The 24368-nt window shown below is 32.1% G+C and overlaps 1 protein-coding gene across 6 annotated transcripts in view; it reads right to left on the bottom strand.

Annotated features, from left to right (window-relative positions):
- Positions 1–24368, bottom strand: part of STXBP5L (syntaxin binding protein 5L) — a 415834-nt gene that overhangs the window by 113721 nt on the left and 277745 nt on the right. For all 6 annotated transcript variants that reach the window (XM_044251475.1, XM_044251473.1, XM_044251477.1 and 3 more), the window contains exons 15-18: positions 12069–12109; positions 8452–8669; positions 6249–6421; positions 1519–1644 (exon numbers count right to left, since the gene is read on the bottom strand). In XM_044251475.1, the coding sequence (XP_044107410.1) occupies positions 1519–1644; positions 6249–6421; positions 8452–8669; positions 12069–12109 (558 nt within the window). The remainder of the gene's footprint in view (positions 1–1518; positions 1645–6248; positions 6422–8451; positions 8670–12068; positions 12110–24368) is intronic.

The raw sequence follows: 24368 nt of genomic DNA, 5'->3' as shown, positions 1-24368 counted from the left end.
TACCAAATTCTGAGGAAAAAGATGAAGTATTCAGGAAGTAGTGTTGGCTACCACTCTTAATCATGTGGAAAGAAAGTTTAATCTCTATTTCATACCTTATACATAAATTAATGCTAGTTAGAAGAAATACTTAAATATTTAAAAGATAAATATATTAAAAGAGAATATGAATACTGTTATGCTGAAAATAAAAAATAAAAAAAAAAGAATATAAAAAGGGAGGAAAGCTTTTCTAAGTATTACACAAAATCCAGAGCCATAAAAATAGAGTTATTTAAAAAAATTTTTTTAAATTTATGCATGGAAAAAAACATCCTAAACATCCCCATAAACAAAAGCAGGGAAAATACTGGCAAGTTACATCACATAGAAAGCTAACTTTCCTACTTTGTAAATAGTTTTCACAAACCTATAAGAGAAATACCAACAACTCTGCAGAAAAATGGACAAAGACTATAAAAAGAAATGTCAATAGTATAGAAAAATATGTTCAAATTCACTTAAGATATGAGAAAATTCTACTTATATACTTCTTAAGAAAATGTTTGGTTATACACCATTGTTAAAAAGGTAGTGGAAGATCAGGCATTCTTAAAACACTGTTGGTGGGAGTATAATTTGGCACAACTTCTATGGAGGACTACAATCTAGAAATAAGGATTAATTACAATTAAATTAGCTTTTAAAGGGAATACAACCCAACTTTCAAAGAATATCTGACTGGATTATGTTGTTCTCAGCTTTCAATTTCCTCTTAGTTTAGCCTGTTAGAGGAAATGTGAATACTTTTTGGAAGATAACAATATCACTTAGAACCTGAAATCGTCTTTATAATATTTATTTATTTATTTATTTACTTATTTATTTATATATGATGTTATATAAATTCATATAATGTTCCATGAAAAAATTAGAAACAAAATCAGAAAGCAAATCTGGGATACATGAAGATAATATGATCAAAACCCAAGACAAATAATAAACTAGATACCACATAGGGAGTTATCAAACACATATTTAAAGAAACTATATTCAACATGTTCAAGGAAATGAAGGACAAGAGTAATAATTTAGGAGGATAACAAGAAGCTTTAAAAAGGGCCAAATGAAAGGCATAGAACTGAAAAATAACTGAAACTGAACTCCATGGGTAGATATAGCATAATATTAGAAACGGTTGAAGAGAGAATCATGAACTCTAAAAGACAAGTCAGAAGAAAGTATCCAAGTTGAAACACAAAGAGGAAAGGGATAGAAAATCAACAAAAAAAGTATGTGTATTAACATCTTAACAACCTCCTAACATTAAAAGTGGGAATATTATCACAAGTTTGACTTCAAGCAAGAACAAATAATCATAGGTTTTATTTACATTATTATTATTCTTATACCATTTTCAATCAAGTTAAAATCTAAGTAAGGGTTTCTTCCCATTTTTAGGACTTAGGTATTTTAAAAGGAACATCTTAGTATATCAAATATATTCAATAATACAAATTAGAATGTTTAACTACTTACATTCCATATGCTGAGCTTACAGCAAGACTAGTAATCTGTTGGGGAGGCTCACCATCCACCCACACCAACTGAATAACAAGCTCTGCTTGATATCCTGGAGGCATCCGCACTGGTCGTGTCTTAACACTAAAAAAAGAGAAAAATTAGTTCTATAATATACAGTTTAAATAAGTATGCTCATGATTATCTTCATATAGAATCTTCTATATGATTATCTTATATAGAATCTTCCTACAGAAATATATAATACCAGACTCTGAGGATAATACAGAGGTAGACAGTGTCTTCTAGCTTTTTAAAAACACATCTGTTTGCTTAGTTTTTCTTTAAGTAGTTTTTTAATTAGTCAAGGTCACAACTTCAAAAGGCCTTGATCGCTTTCTTTTTTAAAATTATTATTTATTATCTTTTTTATTTATACTTATTTTATTATTTATTTCTTATATATTATATAATATAGTATAAATGTAATTTATTATTTGTTCTTATGAGGATAGTATTTTAAATTATTTTTATTATTTATTTTCTTTCATAGTATTTGGTACATATATGTAAGTTATGCATGACAATGAAAAGAATGATCATTAATCTACCACCAAACTTAAGAGTTCAACATGTCCACGCTGGGGTGTCTTGGTGTCTTGGTGGCTCAGTCAGTTAAGCGTCTAATTCTTTTTTTTTGGTATATTTTTATTTATTTATTTGACAAGGAGGCAGAGAAGAGGAAGCAGGTAAGCAGGGAGCCTGATGTGGAGCTCAATCCCAGGACCTGAGATCATGACCGAGCCAAAGGCAGAGGCTTAACCCACTGAGCCACCCAGGTGCCCCAAGTGTCTAATTCTTAACCTCAGCTCAGGTCATATCCTCAAGGTCATGGGGTTGAGCCCCACATCAAACTCCATGCTCAGTAGGGAGTCTGCCTGAGATTTTCTCCCTCTGCATCTCCTTCCTGCCCATTCTCTCTCTAAAATAAAGAAATCAATCTTTAAAAAAGGAGTTCAGCATGTCGAAAACCTGAATTCCTGCTCATCCCCATAAGTTTGATTAACCTGCAGCCTTATCTACTCCAGTTAATAACAACTTGTATCTTTCCAGTTGTTCAATTTACAAGAACCTTAAAATCATACTACTGTCCTTCTCTTGTATCTTACATCCACTCAATCATCAAATGCTGTTTGTGCCACCTTCAAAATATATCCAAAATCTGAGCACCTTTTTAAGATTAATTTATTTAAATTCAATTTAATTAACATATACTGTTTTATTAGTTTCAGAGGAAGAATTTAGTGACTCATCAGTTGCATACAACACACAGTGCTCATTATAGTGTGCTCCTTAATGCCGATAATCCGGTTACCCCATCCCCCCACTTCCCCTCCAGCAACCTTCAGTTTGTTTCCTATAGTTAAGAGTCCCTTATGGTTTGCTTCCCTCTCTGTTTTCATCTTATTTTATTTTTCCTTCTCTTCCCCTATTTTCATCTGTTTTATTTCTTAAATTCCACATATGAATGAAATCATGGTATTCTTCTTTTTTGGACATAATTTCCTTAGCATAATACCCTCTAGTTCCATACATGTTGTTGCAAATGGCAAGATTTCTTTCCTCTTGGCTGAGTAATATTCCATTGTATATATATACCACACGCTTACCTATTCAACAATTGATGGATATATGGGCTCTTTCCAATATTTAAATCTGAATTTTGAATAAACAATAAATAGATTTTCTTTTTCCCTTTTTTTTTTCTGTGTGTTCCACATAGTATCAAGGATATACTGATAACTAAAAATGTTTACTGTTTATCTGAAATTCAAATTTAAATGGGTATCCTGTATTTTTATTTGCTGAATCTGTCAGCCTTTAACGTCATCTCTAGTGCAATAGTGCAATAGTGCAATAGCCTCTTTACTGGTCTCCTGGCTTCTACCCTTCCCTTCCACCTCAAAATCCATCTTCAACAAAGCCATCAAAGTGATCAATTTAAAAGTTAAGTCTGATCAATTCTTCTTTCTACTCAAAACACTCTAATGAGCCCCCATTTAATTAGGAATAAAAGCCAAGTACCTTACAATGGCCTATATTGGCTATTATTCATCTAACTTCATTTCCTACTACTCTCCCCATTACTTCCCACCTTGCTCTTGTTGTCCTAGGTACATTGACATCCTTATATGTGAGGTATTTTATTTTTTAAATTTATTTAAATCAAATTAATTAACATACAGTATACTTAGTTTCAGAGGTAGAGTTCAGTGACCCATCAGTTGTAAATAACACCCAGTGCTCATGATATCATGTGCCCTCATTAATGCCCTTTACCCAACTACACCATCCTTCCACCTCCCTTCCCTTCAGCAACCCTCGGTTTGTTTCCTATGGTTAAGAGTAGCTTATGGTTTGTCTCCCTCTCTGATTTTGTCTTATTTTTTTTTCCTCCCTTCCTCTGTGCTCCTCTGTTTTGTTTCTTAAATTCCACATATGAGTGAAATCATATAATTTTTTTTTTGCTGATTGCCCAATTTCACTTAGCATAAGACCCTCTTGTTCCATCCATGTTGTTGCAAATGGCAAGATTTACTTTTTGATGGCCGAATTTTATTTATATATATTTGTATACACACACACACACACACACACACACACACACATATATATGATGTGATATATATAGATAAGTATCTATATATATCACATTTTCTTTGTCCATTCATCTGTCAATGGATGTCTGGGCTATTCCCATAGTTGGGCTATTGTGGACAGTGTTGTTATAAACATTGGAGTGCAGGTGCCCCTTGGATCCCTACATTTATATCTTTGAGGTAAATCCCTACCAGTGCAATTTTTGGGTCATAGGGTAGCTCTATTTTCAATTTTCTGAGGAACCTCCATACTGTTTTCTACACTGACTATACCAGGTTGCATATCCACCAATAGTGTAGAAGGGTTCCCCTTTCTCTGCATCTTTGCCAACATTTGTTTTTTCCTGACTTGTTAATGTTAGCCATTCTGACTGGTGTGAGGTGGTATCTCATTGTATTTTTTTTTTTTTAAAGATTTTACTTATTTATTTGACACAGAGAGAGAGAGATCACAAGTAGGCAGAGAGGCAGGCAGAGAGAGGGAGAAGCAGGCTCACTGCTGAGCAGAGAGCCCGATGTGGGGCTTGATTCCAGGACCCTGAGATCATGACCTGAGCCAAAGGCCAGAGGCATAATCCACTGAGCCACCCAGGTGCCCCTCATTGTATTTTCGACTTGTATCTCCCTGATGCTGAGTGATGTGGAGCATTTTTTCATGTGTCTGTTGGCCTTTTGTATATCTTCTTTGGAGAAAGGTCTGTTCATGTCTCTCACTATTTCTTGACTGGATTATTTGGTCTTCGGGTGTTGAGTTTGATAAGTTCTTTAAGATTTTGGGTACTAAGCCTTTATCAGAAAAAAACATTTGCAAATATCTTCTCCCATTCTGTTAGTTGTCTTTTGGTTTTGTCAATTGTTTCCTTTGCTGTGCGAAAGATTTTTATCTTGATGAAGTCCCAATAATTCATTTTTACCTTTGTTTCCCTTGCCTTTGGAGACACATCTAGCAAGAAATTGCTGCGGCCCAGGTCAAAGAAGTTGCTCCTTGTGTTCTTTAGGATTTTGATGAATTCATTGAGGTCTTTCATCCATTTTGAGTCTATTTTTGTGAATGGTGTAAGAGAATGGTCTAGTTTCATTCTTCTGCATGTGGCGGTCCAATTTTCCCAACACAATTTGTTGAAGAGACTGTCTTTTTTCCATTAGATATTCTTTCCTGCTTTGTTGAAGACAGTTGACCATCACATTGAGGGTCCATTTCTGGGCTCCCTATTCTGTTCCTTTGATTTATGTGTCTGTTTTTGTGCCAGTACCATACTGTCTTGATGATGACAGCTTTGTAATAGAGCTTGAAGTCTGGAATAGTGATGCCATACAGCTTTGGCTTTCCTTTTCAATAATCCTTTGGCTATTTGGGTTGTTTTCTAGTTGAATACAAATTTTAGAATTATTTTTTGCAGCTCTGTGGAAAACGTTAATGATATTTTGATAGGGATTGCACTGAATATAGATTACTCTGGGAAGTGTAGACATTTTAACAATATTTGTTCTTCCAGTCCATGAGCATGGAACGTTACATGTGAGGCTCTTTAAAGCATTTGCTCTAGCTGTTCCTTCTGCCTGGAATGTTCTTCTTCCAGACACATTTCAGCTAACTCCCTCATCTACCTTTTGTTTAAATTTCACCTTCAAAGCATTAGTTAAAAAGAAGAAAAAACATTATTTTTGCAATATCCTAGCAATCATGAGAGAAATCCTTCTTTTTTTCTAACATGGTATTCTTGTAGTAGATAGTTAATGTGGTTTTCCTTTTGATTCTAAGAAAACAAGAAATTCCCTAAACATACTTTTTCAATTAGGTGATACCAAGCAAGTGGTCATGTTTCTGTCCTGCCATACATGTTCCTATTCTATTAATGTCATTTTTTAGTATCCTTCTGGAAAGAAAGTCCATGAATTTGTAATGAGGGATGAAAATATTGTGTTGTTTTCATGGATATTTAAAGAAAGACCACTGTACCCATTGGTAGACTGTAGGTCAAATGACTACAACTTAATAAAAGAGAAGAAGAATTTTATTTGGCACAGTTTCAAAGTATTATATGATTAATATGTAAAATTATTTCAAAATTTGGTAGCAAAACTTACTTGAGGCATGGGATACTGTCCTTTGTTCCTCCTTCACTAGCCACAGTGTTAGTGCTTCCGGAAAGACTCCTTGATGAAGGAAGCTGGGATGAGGGATCTGGAAATGGAGGACTTGTTTCTGGTTCTGGGGTAATAATATCTTCCATATCATACTGAAGTCGTACCTCTAATGACTTAAAAGAAAGTCAAGTTTTAATTTCATCTAAGTCATAATAAGTAATCACATTAAAGTTTCTGATAACTTTTTGGTAATTATTACTTTTTCACATTAATAAATTCAGTTTTAATTTATAGTAAAGTTGAGATATCCCGAATTGATTTAAATAGTGAAATACATGGACCATTCATTGGCATTCACAAAAAATGTAAAATATTTCTTAATATTCAGATTTATAAGAAAAATACCTACTAGTTGAGATAAAGTTTTTAAATACTAAATACTCCTTTAAAGGCAAAAATTACAACTCCATATATAATGAAATGAGAAATTGGTCATGGTTATTCCAGTGAAAGAAAATAAACTGAATATGTTTACACATACACAACACACAAATTGTTATTTGTACAAGACTTTTAGTTTAAAAAAGTCCATTTTGACTTTGAATTTATTAAATGTTTTCCAAAATAAATTCTAATTTTTGTTTCATTAGCTTAGCTCAATTTCACTAGTTTGGTTAGAATTGTTTAGTTTAAAAATATATGATAAATGTATTGAAATAAAAAGATGATCCAAAACCTTTTTAACCTAAAAATGTTTACAAATTAAGTACTTCATGACTGCATTCAAAAGCTTTAATTAAAATCAATTTTATAACAAACATTTACTTTACAATGTAAAAATCAGCATTTTAAAAAATTCAGTTAATTACCATACAGTGTATTAGTTCCATAGGTAGAGTTCAGTGATTCATCAGTCTTATATAACACCCAGAGTTCATACATCATCATATCTTAATGTCCATCGCTTATTTTCCCTATCTTCCCCTCTCCTCCCCTCCTTGAGCAACCCTGTTTGTTTCCTATGGTTAAGAGTCTATTATGGTTTGTCTCCTTCTCTGATTTCATCTTGTTTTATTCCCCTCCCTTCTCCTGTGCTCCTCTGTTTTGTTTCTCAAATTCCACATATAAGTGAAATCATATGATTAAAAAAAAAATCAGCATTTTTGAGGCTGAAAACAAATGCCATTATGGGGTGGTAATACAGTAATATCAAAATGGCTGTCATAATTATCTTAAAAACTTAAAAAAAAACTCTAGTGACTGTAACAATTGCCAGTTATTGAGTGCTAACTATACCAAAACACTATATTAATGATTTCATAGAATCCTCATAAGAACCCTATGAAATTGGCCATTATTTGTAATTTATTATTACTTTGTATTTTTCCATTTTATTTATACAGAAAATTATATAAGTGTATGAAACTTGTTCTTACCCAGACTCTACTACTGACTACTAAAACCTCATGACTTTCTCTGAGTCATGTAGCTATTCACTGGCAAAGCCAGAATTAAAATATATGCTTATCTGACTCCAAAGGCTGGGTGGGATTTTAACTCAAATACTTTAATAGGGCAGTCCTTAAATTTACTGTTGAGGTAAAAACATTTATAGACAGGCCTTTAGTAGATAATTTTTATTTTCTGATAAAATGGTAAAATGGACTCAGTAGGGAAGACCAATTACCTATAGATACCTTAATTTAGATTTAATTTATCCTATCAGAGAATAACTGAATAATTAAATTGCTTGATTAGTTTAAAATTTAGATAAAGTAGCCCATAATTATTTCTATCCTATAAAAATATTGCTATCTAGAAAATTATTAAAAATAATCATTATAGTTGAGAAATGATCACTTGTGGCAATTGATAAGACAACAGACTTTAATAAAGGTATACAACAAAGCCTTCATTAATTTGACATTTATACATATAGCAATAAATGACTGTATAAATTCTATATACACATAATCCATTCTATTTAATAATAGAACATTTTGGTAGAGAAATTTTTTTTCATTATAAGCCAAAATATTTTAAAATATGTTATACTAGGTAATAAGAATAATTCAAAATCCTATGAATTGGATTACTGCCCAAATACAATAGTCTTAAAAACCCTACCAAACACTAGACAAAATCTGTTAAGTTCTTTCTTTTAGTAACTCTATCTGTAAACATCAAATTTTAAATAACTTACCACTATTTCTGTTGTTATTTCATGTCTGCTGAATTTATAAATTATGACATATGCAGAGACTCCTGATACACAGAATACTCTGCTCTCTGGACACCAGTAAATCATCTGAATGGCATATGGATCTTCCTCTACAATTTCACATGTCGGTTTTCCTTCTCCTACCTTCTGTTTTTCAAACACTTTTGACGTTTTTAGCTTGTACAGCATCTGCAGAGTTACTATAAGATATTGAAGCATAGTTATCTTCTAATTTGAACTTAATTCTTAGATATTGTTGAAGTATTTTTCAATATATTTGTTAAAGATCTAAAATAAAATCCAAGTAGACAAAATAAATTATATTTTAATTTTTAGCATTCATCATTACATTTTATCATTACAATTTATCTGGATGGAGATTCTAGAGAAAAATAAATATTTATTTCATATATACTATATACCAAAGAATTTCTAGGTCCTTTGTATGCATTGTCTCATGTGATCCTCAGAAAAATCTCATGAAGTGAGTATTTTTATCCTCATTTATTGACAAAAACACTGAGGCTCAGAAAGTTTATAATGGAAATACTGAACTAATTCTCTCTACAATTTCTCCCTTTGTTACATGAAAAAATGAAACTATTCTTAGAGAGCTTACTTTTCTCAACAAATTTCTAGATAACCATTAAGATGAGAAATATTTGTAATTTACTAACTAGTAATATTGAGAGTCCAATAATCTATAATTATTTTAGAAATAATCTTTTCCAAGTTAAATCTAATTAAAAGTTAATTAAATCTAATTAAAAATCCTTAGAAAAGGATTAGTTATAACTTTAAAACTCTGCAGTAATGAATTGTTTTCAGGAATATTGATTTGGGGGGATTTTTTTTTACATTATAGACCCTGATGAAAACTCTCTTAATAAAAAAGTTCTGATTCTACAAAAGATCCTTAAGAGAATCTCTAAAAATCTGGGAATTGCTGTCAAAAATGCATAATCTGAAGCTAATCATGAGAAACATCAGTCAAAGTGAAATTGAAGATTCTACAAAAATAACTGGCCCAAGTCCTAAGAAATATCAATTTCATGAAATAAAGATTCATAAACAATTCCAAGTTGGGGAAACTCAAAAGATGATAAATGCAGTAAATAATCCTTAATTTTCTTTTATTATAGAAGATATTATTGGGACAATCGGTGAAAACAGAAAGGCCTGGAGGTTAGTTAGTAGTATTACATCTATTACTCTCCTGATTTTGATAACTATAATTTGATTATGAAAAAAAAACGTTTTGTTTGTAGGAAATATACAGTGAAGTATTTTAGGGCCATGTAGTGTAAGAAGATCATCACTTCAACTCACAAATGGTTACAAAAGCTATAGATATAGATGAATATATGGAGAAGAGGGAGAGGGAGGAAGGTAGAAGAACAAATGTAGTATACACTGACATTTGGAGAACCTGGATAAAAGCTATGGAACACTTCATGGTATTTTTTTGCAATTATTTTCTAAGTCGAAAATTATGTCAAACTGAAACATCTTGCAAATGGTTAAGGCATTAATTATATTAGGTGCTATAGCCTGCCCTCTAGGTCAGATGGGATATCACTCCCAAGATTACTTTATGCGACAATAACAATGGTAAAAGGATATTGCTGACATAATTAAGGCTCCTAATTAGTTGACTTTGAGTTAATCAACAGAGGTTATCCTTAATTGGGCTGACATAATCATAATTAAAAGAGAGACTGATGCCCTCCCTGAGGTTAGAGTGACACTCCCTTGCCAGCCTTGAAGAAACAAGTTGCCATGAGTTAAAACGCTGTAAGAAAATCTCAGCTACCTGAGACTGAATGAGGACACTAAGTCTTAGATGAAACTGCAGCCCTAGCCAACACCTTTACTGAATACTCAGGAAACCCTAAGCAAAGAACCCAGCTAAACTGTACCCAGATTTTTGACACACAGGAACTGTGAGATAATATATAAGTACTGTTTTAAGCTGCTCAATTGTAGTAATTTATTACTCAGCAAAGAAAACAAATACACATAGTAACAAACTCAGTTATTCAAATTTAGTATAACCTTACTTCTGTACTGGACAGTATTCCTCAAAATTGTCAGAATAAGTGATTTTTCTTCAATGACATCTACTAAATTGGAAATACAACCTTATAATTGAGTACAGTAAAAATATTAAACATGCTGCAAACCTTTATAATATATGGTCTGAATTTGATAAAATATTTAAAAAATAACTTCTTAAAATATTATGCATGCTTAAGGGTGTTATATACTCTAATCATTAGGATGTTAAAGTGTCTTCTCACATTTTAAAAGCTAAAGAGTGCTTTTGAGGTGATGGGAAAGGAACAATAATAATCACTATAAAATTATGTTCTTGGAACAAAGTCAGATTTACATGAAAAAACTCATCCAGAGAATATCTTTTGTCCTTTGGAATTTCTCCCCGAGTCATTGCTCAGTTATTGTGAGTTCAAAAAGTTGGCTCAAAATTCATGGTTTTACATATTTTAATCATTTTCTCTTGTTGTTGGTTTGCTCCACTGTTGAAAGAGTCTAGCCTGCAGGCCAAGAGTGTCACCAATATTCAACTTTCTTCCATTTGCTTTTGTGTTTATCAAGGTCTTCCTCAGAAGCTGTTTACCTCTACAACTTCAACTATTACTTTTATGCTGCTTTCTATATTACTGTCCATTCTTGAGCATTTTTCCTACCACCTAGACACTTGGACTTTGTGGTGTAATTACAAAATTCAAACTTTTAGCACTCTCTTGTATTTCTCATTTCCAAAAGATTTATCTATAGCTTGCTGGTTACTCATCCTTAGAAACTGAGTCATTGCTCACTTATTCTTCTCCTCCTATTCCTGACTACTAAAATCTTAACTATCTTCCAAAACTCACATTAAATTCTACCCCATCAAAACACCCTTTCTGGATCTACCTGGTTCAAACAAATCTCAAATTTCTGGTAACAAACAGAGTTTAAGTTATGTTACATTAAGATTTCTTATCAAACTGTTTGTCTACTATTCATATATGTGCATTTCTTTATCTGATTTAGTAAATAAAAGTTTTATAAAGGGTGTATATGGAAATAATCAAGTCTAAAATACCTTTGCATGCCCTTCAACACTGAGAAGACTACTTTATTCTTTAAATTATACAATTTTCAAACATCTTAAAAGACATTTTACATTTATCAAATCATTTCTTTCGATTCATATGAGGCTTGGTAAACAAGTTGAAAAGTGGACTGGTGAAAGAAAAGAACTTCTCCAGGACAAGAGCTGGAGGTAAAGGAAATTCCTTTAACAGAGTTAATATGACAAAGTTGGTACTTTTTCAACATACCTTCCCTTTTGTAAATATAATGGGTTACTGACAGTGAATTCAGTCCTTTTATATTATAAAGGAAAACTATACTAGAGATAGTACTTTAAACTGATCTAACATAAGAAATGGATTTCTATAACATAGCCATATATGCATGCTAAAAATGTATCTGAAATATTGACTGTCCAAACTAAAAAGTGGTGAATGGCTCTGACTGAGTAAATATTAATCAAGTGTTTTCTGTTATAGAACAAGAGACTTAAAACTTACTTGCAGAAGCATCCCAAAATTTTATTGATCCATCTGCATGACTAGATAAAAAATATATTAGTATTAATTACAGTAAATCTAAAAAACCATAATCTTCCTAAATGTATAAAAACTTGAGTTATTGCTGAAATGTGATTCAAAACCCCATTCCAGTGAGAGCTAATGTATGTTAAAACATTCCCAAGCTCATAGCCATGGTTTACTTTTTAAATAATGCACTAGATTTAAAAAAGTCTAGATTTAGATTTAAAAGTCTAGATTTAAAAAAGAAAAGATTTTACTGTAAGAAGATTTTATGTGTAATAGAGAGAACAATGAAAACTGGCTTGAATGAGCAATATATTTTTATATAAAATTGTTTACTCAATAAAAAATACATGACTTAATTTTGATTACATTAAAATAATTTTGAAGTGAATATCATAGTGAAACTAAAGTTAAGTTTCAAAATATAAAAAGCAAATCCTTAAACCTATCTAGAGTTGTATCATTATTTGGCAATAACATAATGGAAATTCTATAATAATTCATCTAGAAATAAAAAGGATAGAATAATTACAACTTTTTATGAGGTAGCTTCATCCTGACACCAATACCAAAAAAGAAAAACCTTATTCCTCAAGCACAAGTATAAAAGTTGTATTAGAATATTAGAATAAAAAAATATTAGAATAAAAAACATAGGATAATACATCAAGACTAAGTTGCAGTTCATCCTAGGAATGCAAGAGTAGTTAAACATTAAAAAAATCAATCACCATATTGTGTTTCATGATACTGACAATTAAAGATGAAAACCATATGATCATCTCAATAAAAACAAAAAAAAAACATTAGTTTTTACTTTTTGGCTATTGTCAATAATGCTTCTTTAACATTCATGTACAAGTTTTGTGTATGCCTAAAAGTGGAAGTGCTTGGTTATATGATAATCGTTTAGCTTTTTGAGAAACTGTCAAACCATTTTCTGTATCAGCTGCATCATTTTACATTTCCACTAGCTATGTATGTAGTTCCAATTAATCTATATCCTTGTCAACACTTGTTTTACTCTTTAAAAAAATTTTTAGCCATCCTAGTGGGTATGGAGTAGTACACATGATTGGGGCTTTGATTTTCACTTCCCCATTGACTAATGATGTTAAGCACGTTTTCATATGATTGTTATCCATTTTGTAGGCTTTTTTGAAAAAGTCTACACAAGTCCTTTGCTCACTTTAAAAAATGTTTGTCTCTTTATTTTTGAGTTCGAAAAATTATTTTATATTCTGAATACTAAACCCTATCAAATATGACTTGAAAATTTTCTCCAACTCAGTGTTGTCTTTTCACCTGATGATGAAGGACATTTTATCTACTTTTTTCTTTTGTTATTTATGATTTTGGTGTAACATCTAAGAAACCTTTGCCATAATCAAGGTCATGAGAGATTACTCTTTTGTTTTCTCTTTGAATTACGCAGCTTTAGCTGTTAATTCAAGTCTTTCATCATATTTCAGTTAATTTTCGTATAGGGTATGAGGTAGGAGTCCAACTTAATTTTTTTGTTTCAAGTTTTTACTTATATTCTAGTTAGTTAACGTAGAGCATAATATTAGTTTCAGAAGTAGATTTTAGTGATTCATCACTTACATATAAAATCCAGCACCCCCCTTAATACCTATTATCTATCAAGCATATCCCTGCCCCCACTTTCATTCCAGCAACTCTCAGTTTATTCTCTATAGTTAAAAGTCTCTTATGGTTTGCTTCCCTTTCATTTTTTCCCCCTTCCCCTATGTTCATCTGTTTTGTTTCTTAAATTCCAAATATGAATGAAATCATATGGTTTTTGTCTTTTTCTGACTTCTATCACTTAGCATAATATACTCTTGCTCCAACCACATTGATGCAAATGGTAAGATTTCTTTCCTTTTTTATGGCTGAGTAATATTCCTGTGTGTGTGTGTGTGTGTGTGTGTGTATGTACACACACATACATACATACATACTACATACATACTACATTTTCTTTGTTCATTCATCAGTGAATGGACATTTGGGCTCTTTCTATAATTTGGCCATTGTTGGTAATGTTGGTATAATCAGTATTTTTGTATCCTTTGGGTAAATAGTTCAGTGCTGGGTCTTAGGATAGTTCTATTTTTAACTTTTTGAGGACTTTCCACACTGTTTTCCACAGTGCCTGCACCAGTTTTCATTCCCACCAACAGTGTAAGAGCAATCCCCTATTGCTGCATCCTCACCAATATCTGATGTTTCCTGTGTTAATTTTAGCCATCTGAAAGTTGTGAGGTGGTACCTCATTGTTGTTTTGCTTTGCATTTCCTTGATGAGAAGTGAGGTACATCTTTTCATGTGTCTGTTAGCCATCTGGATGTTGTCTCCTGTCCATTTCTTAATTGGATCATTAGTTTTTTTGGGTATTGAGTGTGGTAAATTCTTTACCGATTTGGGGGAGGGTCTAGCTTTATTCTTTTGTATGTGGATATCCAGTTCTCCTAACATTTGTTGATGAGATTATCCTTTCTCCCATTAAATGGTCTTGGCAGTCTTATAAAAAATCAGACATAGATGCATGATTTTATTTCTAGAATCCCAATTCTATTTCATTAAATTATATCTCTAATCTTATGACCACAGAGTCTTGATCACTGTAGCTATGGAGGAAATTTTACAATTGGGAAGTGAGTCCTTCAACTTTGTTCTTTTTCAAGATTATTTTGACTATTTGGGGTTACTTGCAATTTCATCAATTTTAGGATAACCCCATTTGGTTTTTTGATAAGGACATTTGGTTTTTTGATAAGGACAGTAATGAATCTCTACATCACTTTGGATATTGCCATCTTAACAATATTAAGTGTTACATTCATAACATGGGATATAATTCCATTTAATTTTGTGTTTTAAATTTCTTTCAGCCATGTTTTATAGTTTCTAGTGTATAAACTCTTCATCTCCTTGAGTAAATTTGTTTCTAAGTATTTTGTTACTTTTTGACACTCTTATAAATAGAAGTGCTTTCTTAATTTCCTTTGTGAATTGTTCATTGTTAGTATATAATAACACACTAATACATATTTAAGATTATGATATTGGCAAATAGAGCTAATGTTCTTTCTTTCCACAATAGATGATTTTTATTATTCTTGTTTCACTCTTCTGGATAGAAATTCCAGTACAATAAGAAATAGAAGTAGCAAAAGCCAGGATTATTCTTGTTCCTGATCTCAGGGGAAAAGCTTTCAGCTTTTTATCATCAAATGTGATGTTATCTATGGGTTTTGAGAAATTCCTTTTACCATATTAAGGAAGTTCCACTCTAGGTTAAGGAAGTTCTTCAGTTATCTGAATATTGCTGCTGTGGTGGTGGTAAATTGTAAAAGGGGCATCTGTCCAGTGCTTTTTCTGCAAGAGTTTACCATGTTTTTCCTCCTTTCTATAGATGTATTATGTTGATTTGTATATGCTGAAACATTTCTTGTGTTTCTAGGAAAAATCTCACTTAATCATGGTTTTAAATTATCACAATAATATGCTACTGGATTCCATTTGCTAGTATTTTATTGAATACCCTTTCATCTATATTCATAAGGAATATTTTTGCATAGTTTCTTGTGATGTCTTTATCTGGTTTTGGTGTTAGGGTAATGCTGGCTCCATAGAATAAGTTAAAATGTGTTCCTCTCTATTTTTTGGAAGTGTCTGAGGAGCACTTGGTGTCAATTCCTTAAATGATTGGTAAAATTCATCATAAAGTCATGTGATCCTGGCCTTTTCTTTGATGAGAGGTTTTGATTACTGATTCAATCTCTTGTTATAACGTTGTTCAGATTATCTATTTCTTTTTGAGTCAGTTTTGGTAGTTTGTTTCTCAGAATTTATCCATTTCATCTAGGCTATTTACTTTGTTGGCATACAATTGTTCATAATATTTTTTATAACCCTTTTATACTTAAGTAGGTTCAAAAGTATCTTTTAATTTGGATTTTAATAATTTTGAGTGTTATCTTTTTCTGAGTTACTATAGTTACTAGGTCAATTCTGTCCATATTTTCAAAGAGCCAACTTTTGGTTTTATTGAGTTCCTTTATTGCCGTTCTGACCTGTTTTTATTTATCTGTGCTTGAATTTTTGTTATTCCTTATGTCTGCTAGCTTTAGGTTTTCCCCCCTGCCGCACCCCCTAGTTCTTTGGATGTAGAGATATGTCATTGATTTGAGAACGTTTTCCTTCCTTTAATGTAGACAGTAAAGTTGTAAATTTCCCTCTGGGTACTGGTTTTGCTACATGTCACTACTTTTTTTTTTTTTTTTTTTAATTCATCTCAAAGTGTTTTCCAATTTCCCGTGGGATTTCTATTTTGGTCTATTATTTAAGAGCATGTTGCTTAATCCACATATTTGTGATTGTTACCATTTTCTTTTAGTTATTACCTACGAGTTTCATTATATTTTGGTTGGGGAAGAAATGGTATTGTTTCAGTCTTCCTACATTATTGAGACTTGTTTTGTGGCCTAACAACTGCTCTGTCCTGGAGAATGTTACATGTACCTTTAATTATGTGTGTTCTCTGTTTCTGTTATTGTTGTGTTGAGTGCTCTATATATTGTCTCTTAGGTTAATTTATAATGCTGTTCAAATTCTCTGTTTCCTTAGTGATATTCTATCTAGTTTTTCCATCATTTACTGAAACTATTATGGTAAAACTATTTCATACTTTAATTCTGTCCATATTTTGCTTCATATATCTTGGAGTTTTATTATTGTATATATATGTTTATAATATACCCATATAATATGCATTTGATCCTTTTATCAATATATAATCTCTTCTTTGTTCCTTGTAACAATTTTAGACTTAAGATGTATTTTGTCTAAAATTAGTATGTCTACGAAAAATACAGGAATAAAAAAATTAAATTAGTAAAGCCACTCTCTGCCTTTCTTTAATTTAACTGTTTACATGGAACATCTTTTTTCCATCTTTTCATTTTCAACATATTTTTGTCTTTGCAATTAAAATGTGTCTCCTGTAGAAAGCACACAGTTAGATCATGTATTCTTACCCATTCTGCCAATCTCTGTCTTATAATTAGTGTAATTCATTTCATTTAATGGAAGTATTGAAAAGGAAGGACTTCTGCCATCTTGCTATACATTTTCTATGTAACTCCAAGACTGCTTGATTAAAAAAAGTACTGTTTTGCTTCCTTTCTTGTTTCTTATTTATTTTTCTGTATGTATTTTAGTTGTTTCTTTAGTGGTTACACTGGGCATTAAAATTAGCCTCTTAAATTTATAACAATCTAATTTGAATAGTAACTTCAGTAGATTCAGTACCAAAACTCTATTGCTCTTTGTTATATATAGCTGTTGCTATATAAGTCAACTATGTTGTTATTGTCACAACTTCTTTATGTGTTTTGCCCATTACCACCATGGATTTATAATTATGCTTTTATGTATTTAGAAAAAAAGAGGAGTTAAATACAAAAATAAAATAATGTAGGCTTTTATATTTACCTATGTACTTACCTTTACTGGTGGTCTTTATTGTCTCATATGGCTTCAAGTAACTGTCTAATGTGTTTTCATTTCAGCCTGAAGAACTCCCATTAGCATTTCTCATAAGGCAGATCTACTAGAAATAATTTCCTCAGCTTTTATTTACCTGAGAATGTTTTGACTTCTCTTTCAGTTTTGAAAAATAGTTTTGGTGGATATAAAGTTGTTGGTTAAAAGTTTTTTTCTTTCAGAACTTTAAATATATCACGTTACCATCTTGGTCTTCATGGTTTCTAATGAGAAATTACCTTAATCTTATTGAGGATCCCTTGTACTTGACAAATGGTTTCTGTCTCAGTGCTTTCAATATCCCTTCTTTGGATCTGCTCAGTCTTTGTCTTTCAACAATTTGATTATAATGCTTCAGTGTGGATCTCTTTGAGTTTATCCTACTCAGATTTTACTGAAATTTATATATATATATATATATATATATATGTTAATTTTTTGTCAAATTGGGGAATTTTACAGCCATTATTTCTTCAAATATTCTTTATATTCTTTACCTTCTCTTTTCTGAGACATCCATTATGTGTATTTTGTTAAAGTAAATGATGTCCCACAAGTCTCCTAGATACTGTTAATATTTTTCATTCTGTTTTTCTTTTTGATCTGCAGATGGAATAATTTCCATTGACCTATCTTCAAATTCACTTACTCTTTTTTCTGTCTGCTCAAATCTGGGGCTGAATCCCTCTCATAAGGTTTTCATTTCTGTTATTATACTTTTCAGCACCAGAATTTCTATTTTCTCTTTCTTTTTTTTTTTTTTAAACAAATTTTCTCTCTTTATTAATACTCTCCATTTGGTGAGACTTCATTCTTCTGGTTACCTTCAGTTTTTGTTCATGGTTTTCTTTTTTTTAACTCTTTAAGCATATTTAAGAGAGTTGAGTTAAAGTCTTTGTAAGAAAAATGCCTTGGCTGCCTCAGGGAAAGTTTCAACCAAATTCTTTTTTTCCCTTCTGAATGGGCCATGATTTCTTGTTTCTTTATATGCTTTGTATTTTATTGTTGAAAAATTGACTTTTGAGTATAATGAGGAGACTGAAAATTATGTTCTCCCCTTTCCCAAGTTCTTCTGCTGATGTGTATTTTAAGTTTTTGTTGTTAGTTTAGAAAAATCACTATGTGACTTTAGAAAGTCATTTGACGGCAATTTCATTAAATGACTATAGCCAAACAATAACAGCAATGATAATAATGACAACAATAATAAACCACCTCCTTGTCTTTGCAAGATGATTCTGTGTTAGGAAACCGCTGCAATCCAAGGCAGGTTATTTCCAGCTCTTCATTAGCCTTCACTTCCGGTTTTCATGGTGTCTAAAGTTCATGTAGAGGGGAAATCTTGGAAACTTCTCCGGTATTTTCTTAGCATGTGTCCAGCTATAGGCATGCATGTGGATATCTAGATTTTGCAGTATAAGTGGGACCTTTAAAAAGCCTTTTTTCCCCTCATGTGTTTTCTTATACAGCCTATTCTTTCCAAGAGTACAAACTAACTCTTTTTTGCCCCTGTTTTTATACCCTGTCCCAGGTAAGCTGCAACTTGTACATTTGCCTTTAATTACTCAGACAAATGCCTTCCAGGAAGCCACTTTAGCCCTGGAAAAGCTCTGAGGCAGGGAAAACAAAGGTAAACCCTTGAGCTGATCCTTCAGGGAGGCACCAAACAGGCAAAAACAAAGGGCAAGTACAACTACAATTCTTTGAGAATAAAGTCTGTATTTATCACTCTTTCTGGCACCTGAAACTATATAAGAGGAATGTGGGCTGCTATCTTCATGGCCACCACTGAGGTAGGGAGCGGTAGACTGTAAATGGGTAAGGTAAAATACCATATGTTCTTGCAAAAATTCAGCAGCTTTAAAAAAAAAAATGAGGTATAGTTGATATTTAACATTATATTAGTTTCAGGTGTGCCACATAATTAGTTGTTTGTAAATTTTGTAAAATAATCACCAGAAGTCTAGTTAATATCCATCACCACACATGCTAAAAATATTTTTTTCTTGTGGTGAAAACTTTGAAGATCTACTCTTTAACAAATTCCAAATATATAATACAGTATTAGATAGTCATCATGCTGTACATTACATCCCCATGACTTATTTACTTTAGGGCAACTTCTTTTTTCATTAAACATTCTCTTGGTTATAAATTTTCTGTTAGATTCTAGAGTTCAGAAAAAAATTATTCTGTTTTTGTCAGCTTAATAATCGTTTAGTGGAGAAATCAGTCCTACTCTGATATTTTCAGTAATATAACGTTATTTTGAAGTAATGTTTCTTTACTTAACTGTAACACACCTACAGGATGAATCATGAAATTATACCACAATGAAATATCAAAAAGAATATATCTGTATAATCACTCAGGTTAAAAAACAACATCAACAAAAACACTTTCATTCTCTTTTCCAATCATTATTCCTATATCTTCTCCAACAGTAGCCACTATTGTCTTTTAACATTCTGTATCAGTTTTACTAGTTTTTGATACCTCCATTTTGGAGCACTTACATACTTTATTAGATACATATCTGGGAGTAGAATTAGTGGTTCAAAGAGTTACTACATGCTGCCAAAGAATTTTCCAAAGATGCTAACTATTCCACAAAAGAGTTCTAACTATTCTACAACATCAGAAAAAGGTATGCACAGTCTTTTAAAAAATTTATCCATTTTGATGGGTATGTGCAATGTTATCTCACTGTGGCTTGAATTTACATTACTCTGATGAATGATGAACACCTTTTCACGTGCTTATGACTATTTGGTTACTTCTTTTGTTAGGTCTTTTGGCCAATTTTTTTTCTATTGACTGTCTCTTGACAGTCTGTATGACATACATATGATACATATATTTGTCATAATTATTTACATACCTGATACACGCACTTCACTGTTCACATATGATGTAAAAACCTTTTCCCTGTGATGTGTATTTTCAGTGTCTTAATGGTATCTTTTGAGGAAGAGAAGTTCTTAATTTTAAAAGTAATCTGATTTATAATTTTTTCCCTTTCTGGTTAGTGCCAATTATATTTTCTTTATGAAATCTTCACAAACATCAAGAAAATATTCTCCTCTATTATCCTCCTGAAGCTTTATTGTTTTCTTGTAGTATTTATTTATTTATTTATTTATTTATTTGCTTTTGCTATAGTTTTACTGATTTCTTAAAATTAACCCATTATTTCCATGAAAGTCGTTGGATATGTGGTGGGCCAAGACTCTTTACCAGTCCTTGTTGCATTTAAATCTATCATTTACTTCAAAAATTTTTTTCTATGCTATGTGGTAAAATAGATTCCATATGAATATCAAATTAACCAGAATAACTTATTTAAAAAATTATTTCCTCACTGCTTTACAGAGTCATGTTCATAAAGAATCAATTCTCTCTCTATATGACAGGTGCTTCTGGACTCTCTTATTCAGTTTTCTCTGACAGTCTATATTTCTGCCATCTATACACAATCTTAGTCATTACAGTTTTACAATAACTCTGAATGACTAGTAATTTTTTTTTAGTTTTTAAATTAACAGTGTTATATAAATTTCAGGTGTATAATATAGTTATTCAGCACTTCCATACATCTCCAGGTACTAATCACCAGTGCACTCCTTAATCTCCATCATCTATTTACACCATCCAGCTACCACACCTTCCTTCTGGTTACCATCAGTTTGTTCTCTATAGTTAAAAGTCTATTTCTTTATTTTTTAAAAAAATATTTTATTTGTTTATTTGACAGAGACAGTGAGAGAAAGTATTAGAGGGGGGAGGGTCAGAGGGAGAAGCAGACTCCCTGCTGAGTGGGGAGCCTGATGCAGGGCTTGATCCTGGGACTGTGGGATCATGACCTAAGCAGAAGGCAGACACTTAACCAAATGAGCCACCCAGGTGCCCCAAAGAACCTATTTCTTAGTTTGCCCCTCCTTCTACCTTTGCTTGTTTTGTTTCTTATACTGCACATGTAAGTGAAATCATGTAGTATTTGCATTTCTCTGACAGACTTATTTCACTTAGCGTAATACTCTGTAGCTCCACCCATGTCATTGCAAATGGCAAGATTTCATTCTTTTTTTATGGCTGAGGGATATTCCATTGTATTTATGTATATATGTACATATATATGTGTGTGTATACACACACACACACAAATATATATATGTACACCCCCACATGTTCCTTATACATTCATCAGTTGGTGGACACTTTGACTGTTTCCATCATTTAGCTATTATAGATAATAAACATCAGTTAATTGCTGCTACATCAATTAATTCATTATGGATTAGTATTTTCTACTTGGATAAATACCTTGATCTGTTATTACTACATTGTGAGGTAGTTCTATTTTTAACTTTTGAGAAACCTCCATACTGTTTTTCACAGTGGCTGCACAAGTTTGCATTCCCATCAACAGTTCAGCAGGGCTCCCCTTTCTCCACATCCTTACCAAAACAGTTGTTTCTTGTGTGGTTGGTTGATTTTAGCCATTCTGACAGTTGTGAGGTAATATCTCATTGTAGTTTTGATTTGCATTTCCCTGACGATGAGTGATGTTGAGTATGTCTTCATATGTCTGTTGGCCATCTGTATGTCTTCTTTGGAAAAATGATTATTCATGCCTTCTGCCCATTTTTTAATTGGAATATTTGCATCTTGGGTGTGGGGTTGAATAAGTTCTTTACATATTTTGGATACTAGCCCTTTATCATATACATTATTTGCAAATATCTTCTATTCCATAAGTTTCTTTTTGGTTTTATTGATTGTTTCCTTTACTGTGCAGAGTTTTTATTTTGATGTAGCCCTGGTAGTTTATATTTGCTTTTGATTCACTTATCTTAGGAGAAATATCTAGAAAGAAGTTGCTATGGTCAATGTCAAAGAAGTTATTACTTGTGTCCTCTTCTAGGATTTTAATGGTTTTGTGTCTCACATTTATGTCTTTAAACCATTTTGAATGTATTTTTGTGAATGGTATAAGAAAATGGTTCAGTTTCATTCTTTTCCATGTAGCTGTCCAGTTTTCCCAATGCTATTTGTTGAAGATACTTTTTCCCATTTTATATTCCTTCCTTCTGTTTCAAAGATTACTTGACCCCATAATTCCGGGTTTATTTATGGATTTTCTATTCTGTTCATAACTCGAAGTCTGGAAATGTGATGTCTCCACCTTTGTTTTTCATTCTCAGGGTTGCTTTGGCTCTTTGGGGTCTTTTATGGTTCCATATAAATTTTAGGAATTTTTTTTCTAGCTTTGTGAAAAATGCTGGTGATATTTTGGTAGAGATGACATTAAATGTGTAGATTGCTTTGGGTAGTATAGATATTTGAACAAAATAAGCTCTTCCCAGGAGCATGGAACATCTTTATTTGTTTGGGTAATCTTTGATCTCTTTTATCAAAATTTTATAGTTTTCAGAATACAGGTCTTTTCCTACTTTGGTTAGGTTTGCTGCTTCATTATTGGTGTATAGAAGTTCAATAGATCTCTGTACTTTGCAGGATGCTTGGGTGGCTCGGTGGGCTAAGCGTCTGCCTTCAGCTCAGGTCATGATCCCAGAGCCCTGGAACTGAGCTTTGCACTGGGCTCCCTGCAAAGCAGGAAGCCTGCTTTTCCCTCTCCCTCTGACACTCCTCCTACTTGTGCTGTCTCTCTGTCAAATAGATAAAATCTTAAAAAAAAAAAAGTTCTCTATACTTTGATTTGTATCCTAGAACTTTAGTGAATTTATGCATCAGTTGTAGCAGTTTTCTGGTGGAGTCTTGGGTTTTCTAGATATAGTATCATGTCTTCTGCAAATAGTAGAAGTTTTACTTCTTCTTACCAATTTGGATGCCTTTTATTTATTTTTCTCGTCTGATTACTGTGGCTAGGACTTCTAATATGATGTTGAATAAAAGTGGTCAGAATAGACATTCTTGTCTTGTTCCTGATCTTAGGGGAAACACTTTCAGTTTTTGCTGATTGAGGGTTATACTAGCTGTGGGTTTCTTGTATATGGTCTTTATGATGTTGAGGTATGTTCCCTTGTCCCTATTTTGAGGGTTTTTATCATGAATGGATGTTGTATTTTATTAAACTCTGTTTCTGCATCTACTGAAATGATCATATGGTTTTTATCCTTTATTAATATGAGGTATCATGTTGACTGATTTGCAAATATTGAAATACTTACAACTCAGGAATAAATCCCACTTGATTCGTGGTGAACATTTTTTAAAAATATATTGTTGGATTCTGTCAATATTTTGTTGATTTCTGCATCTATATATATCAGAGATATTGGCCTGTAGTGTGTTGTTGTTGTTTTCTGGTGTCTTTATCTGGTTTTGTAATGAGGATAATGTTGACCTCATAGAATGATTTTGAAGTTTTCTTTCCACTTCTTTATTTTGCAATAGTTTGAGAAGAATAGTTTCTAACTCTTCTTTAAGTATTTGGTAAACACTTGTGAATCCATCTGGTCCTAGATGTTTGTTTTTTTGGAGGGGGAGGGTTTGATTACTGATTCAATTTCTTTGGTGGTTATTCATCTGTTCCAGTTTTCTATTTCTTCCTATTTCAGTTTTGGTAGTGTATATGTGTCTAGGTTCTTCTAGGTTATCTAACTTGTTAGCCTGTAGTTTTTCACAATATTCTCTTATAATTGTGTGTATTTCTGTAGTATTGGTTTTTATTTCTCCTCTCTCATATGTAATTTTATT

Source organism: Neovison vison, chromosome 6 (genome assembly GCF_020171115.1).
Source record: "Neovison vison isolate M4711 chromosome 6, ASM_NN_V1, whole genome shotgun sequence".
In the NCBI taxonomy this organism is placed as follows: Eukaryota; Metazoa; Chordata; class Mammalia; order Carnivora; family Mustelidae; genus Neogale; species Neogale vison.
The sequence above is the reverse complement of the archived record's forward strand: the minus strand, read 5'-3'. Positions and strand labels throughout refer to the sequence as shown.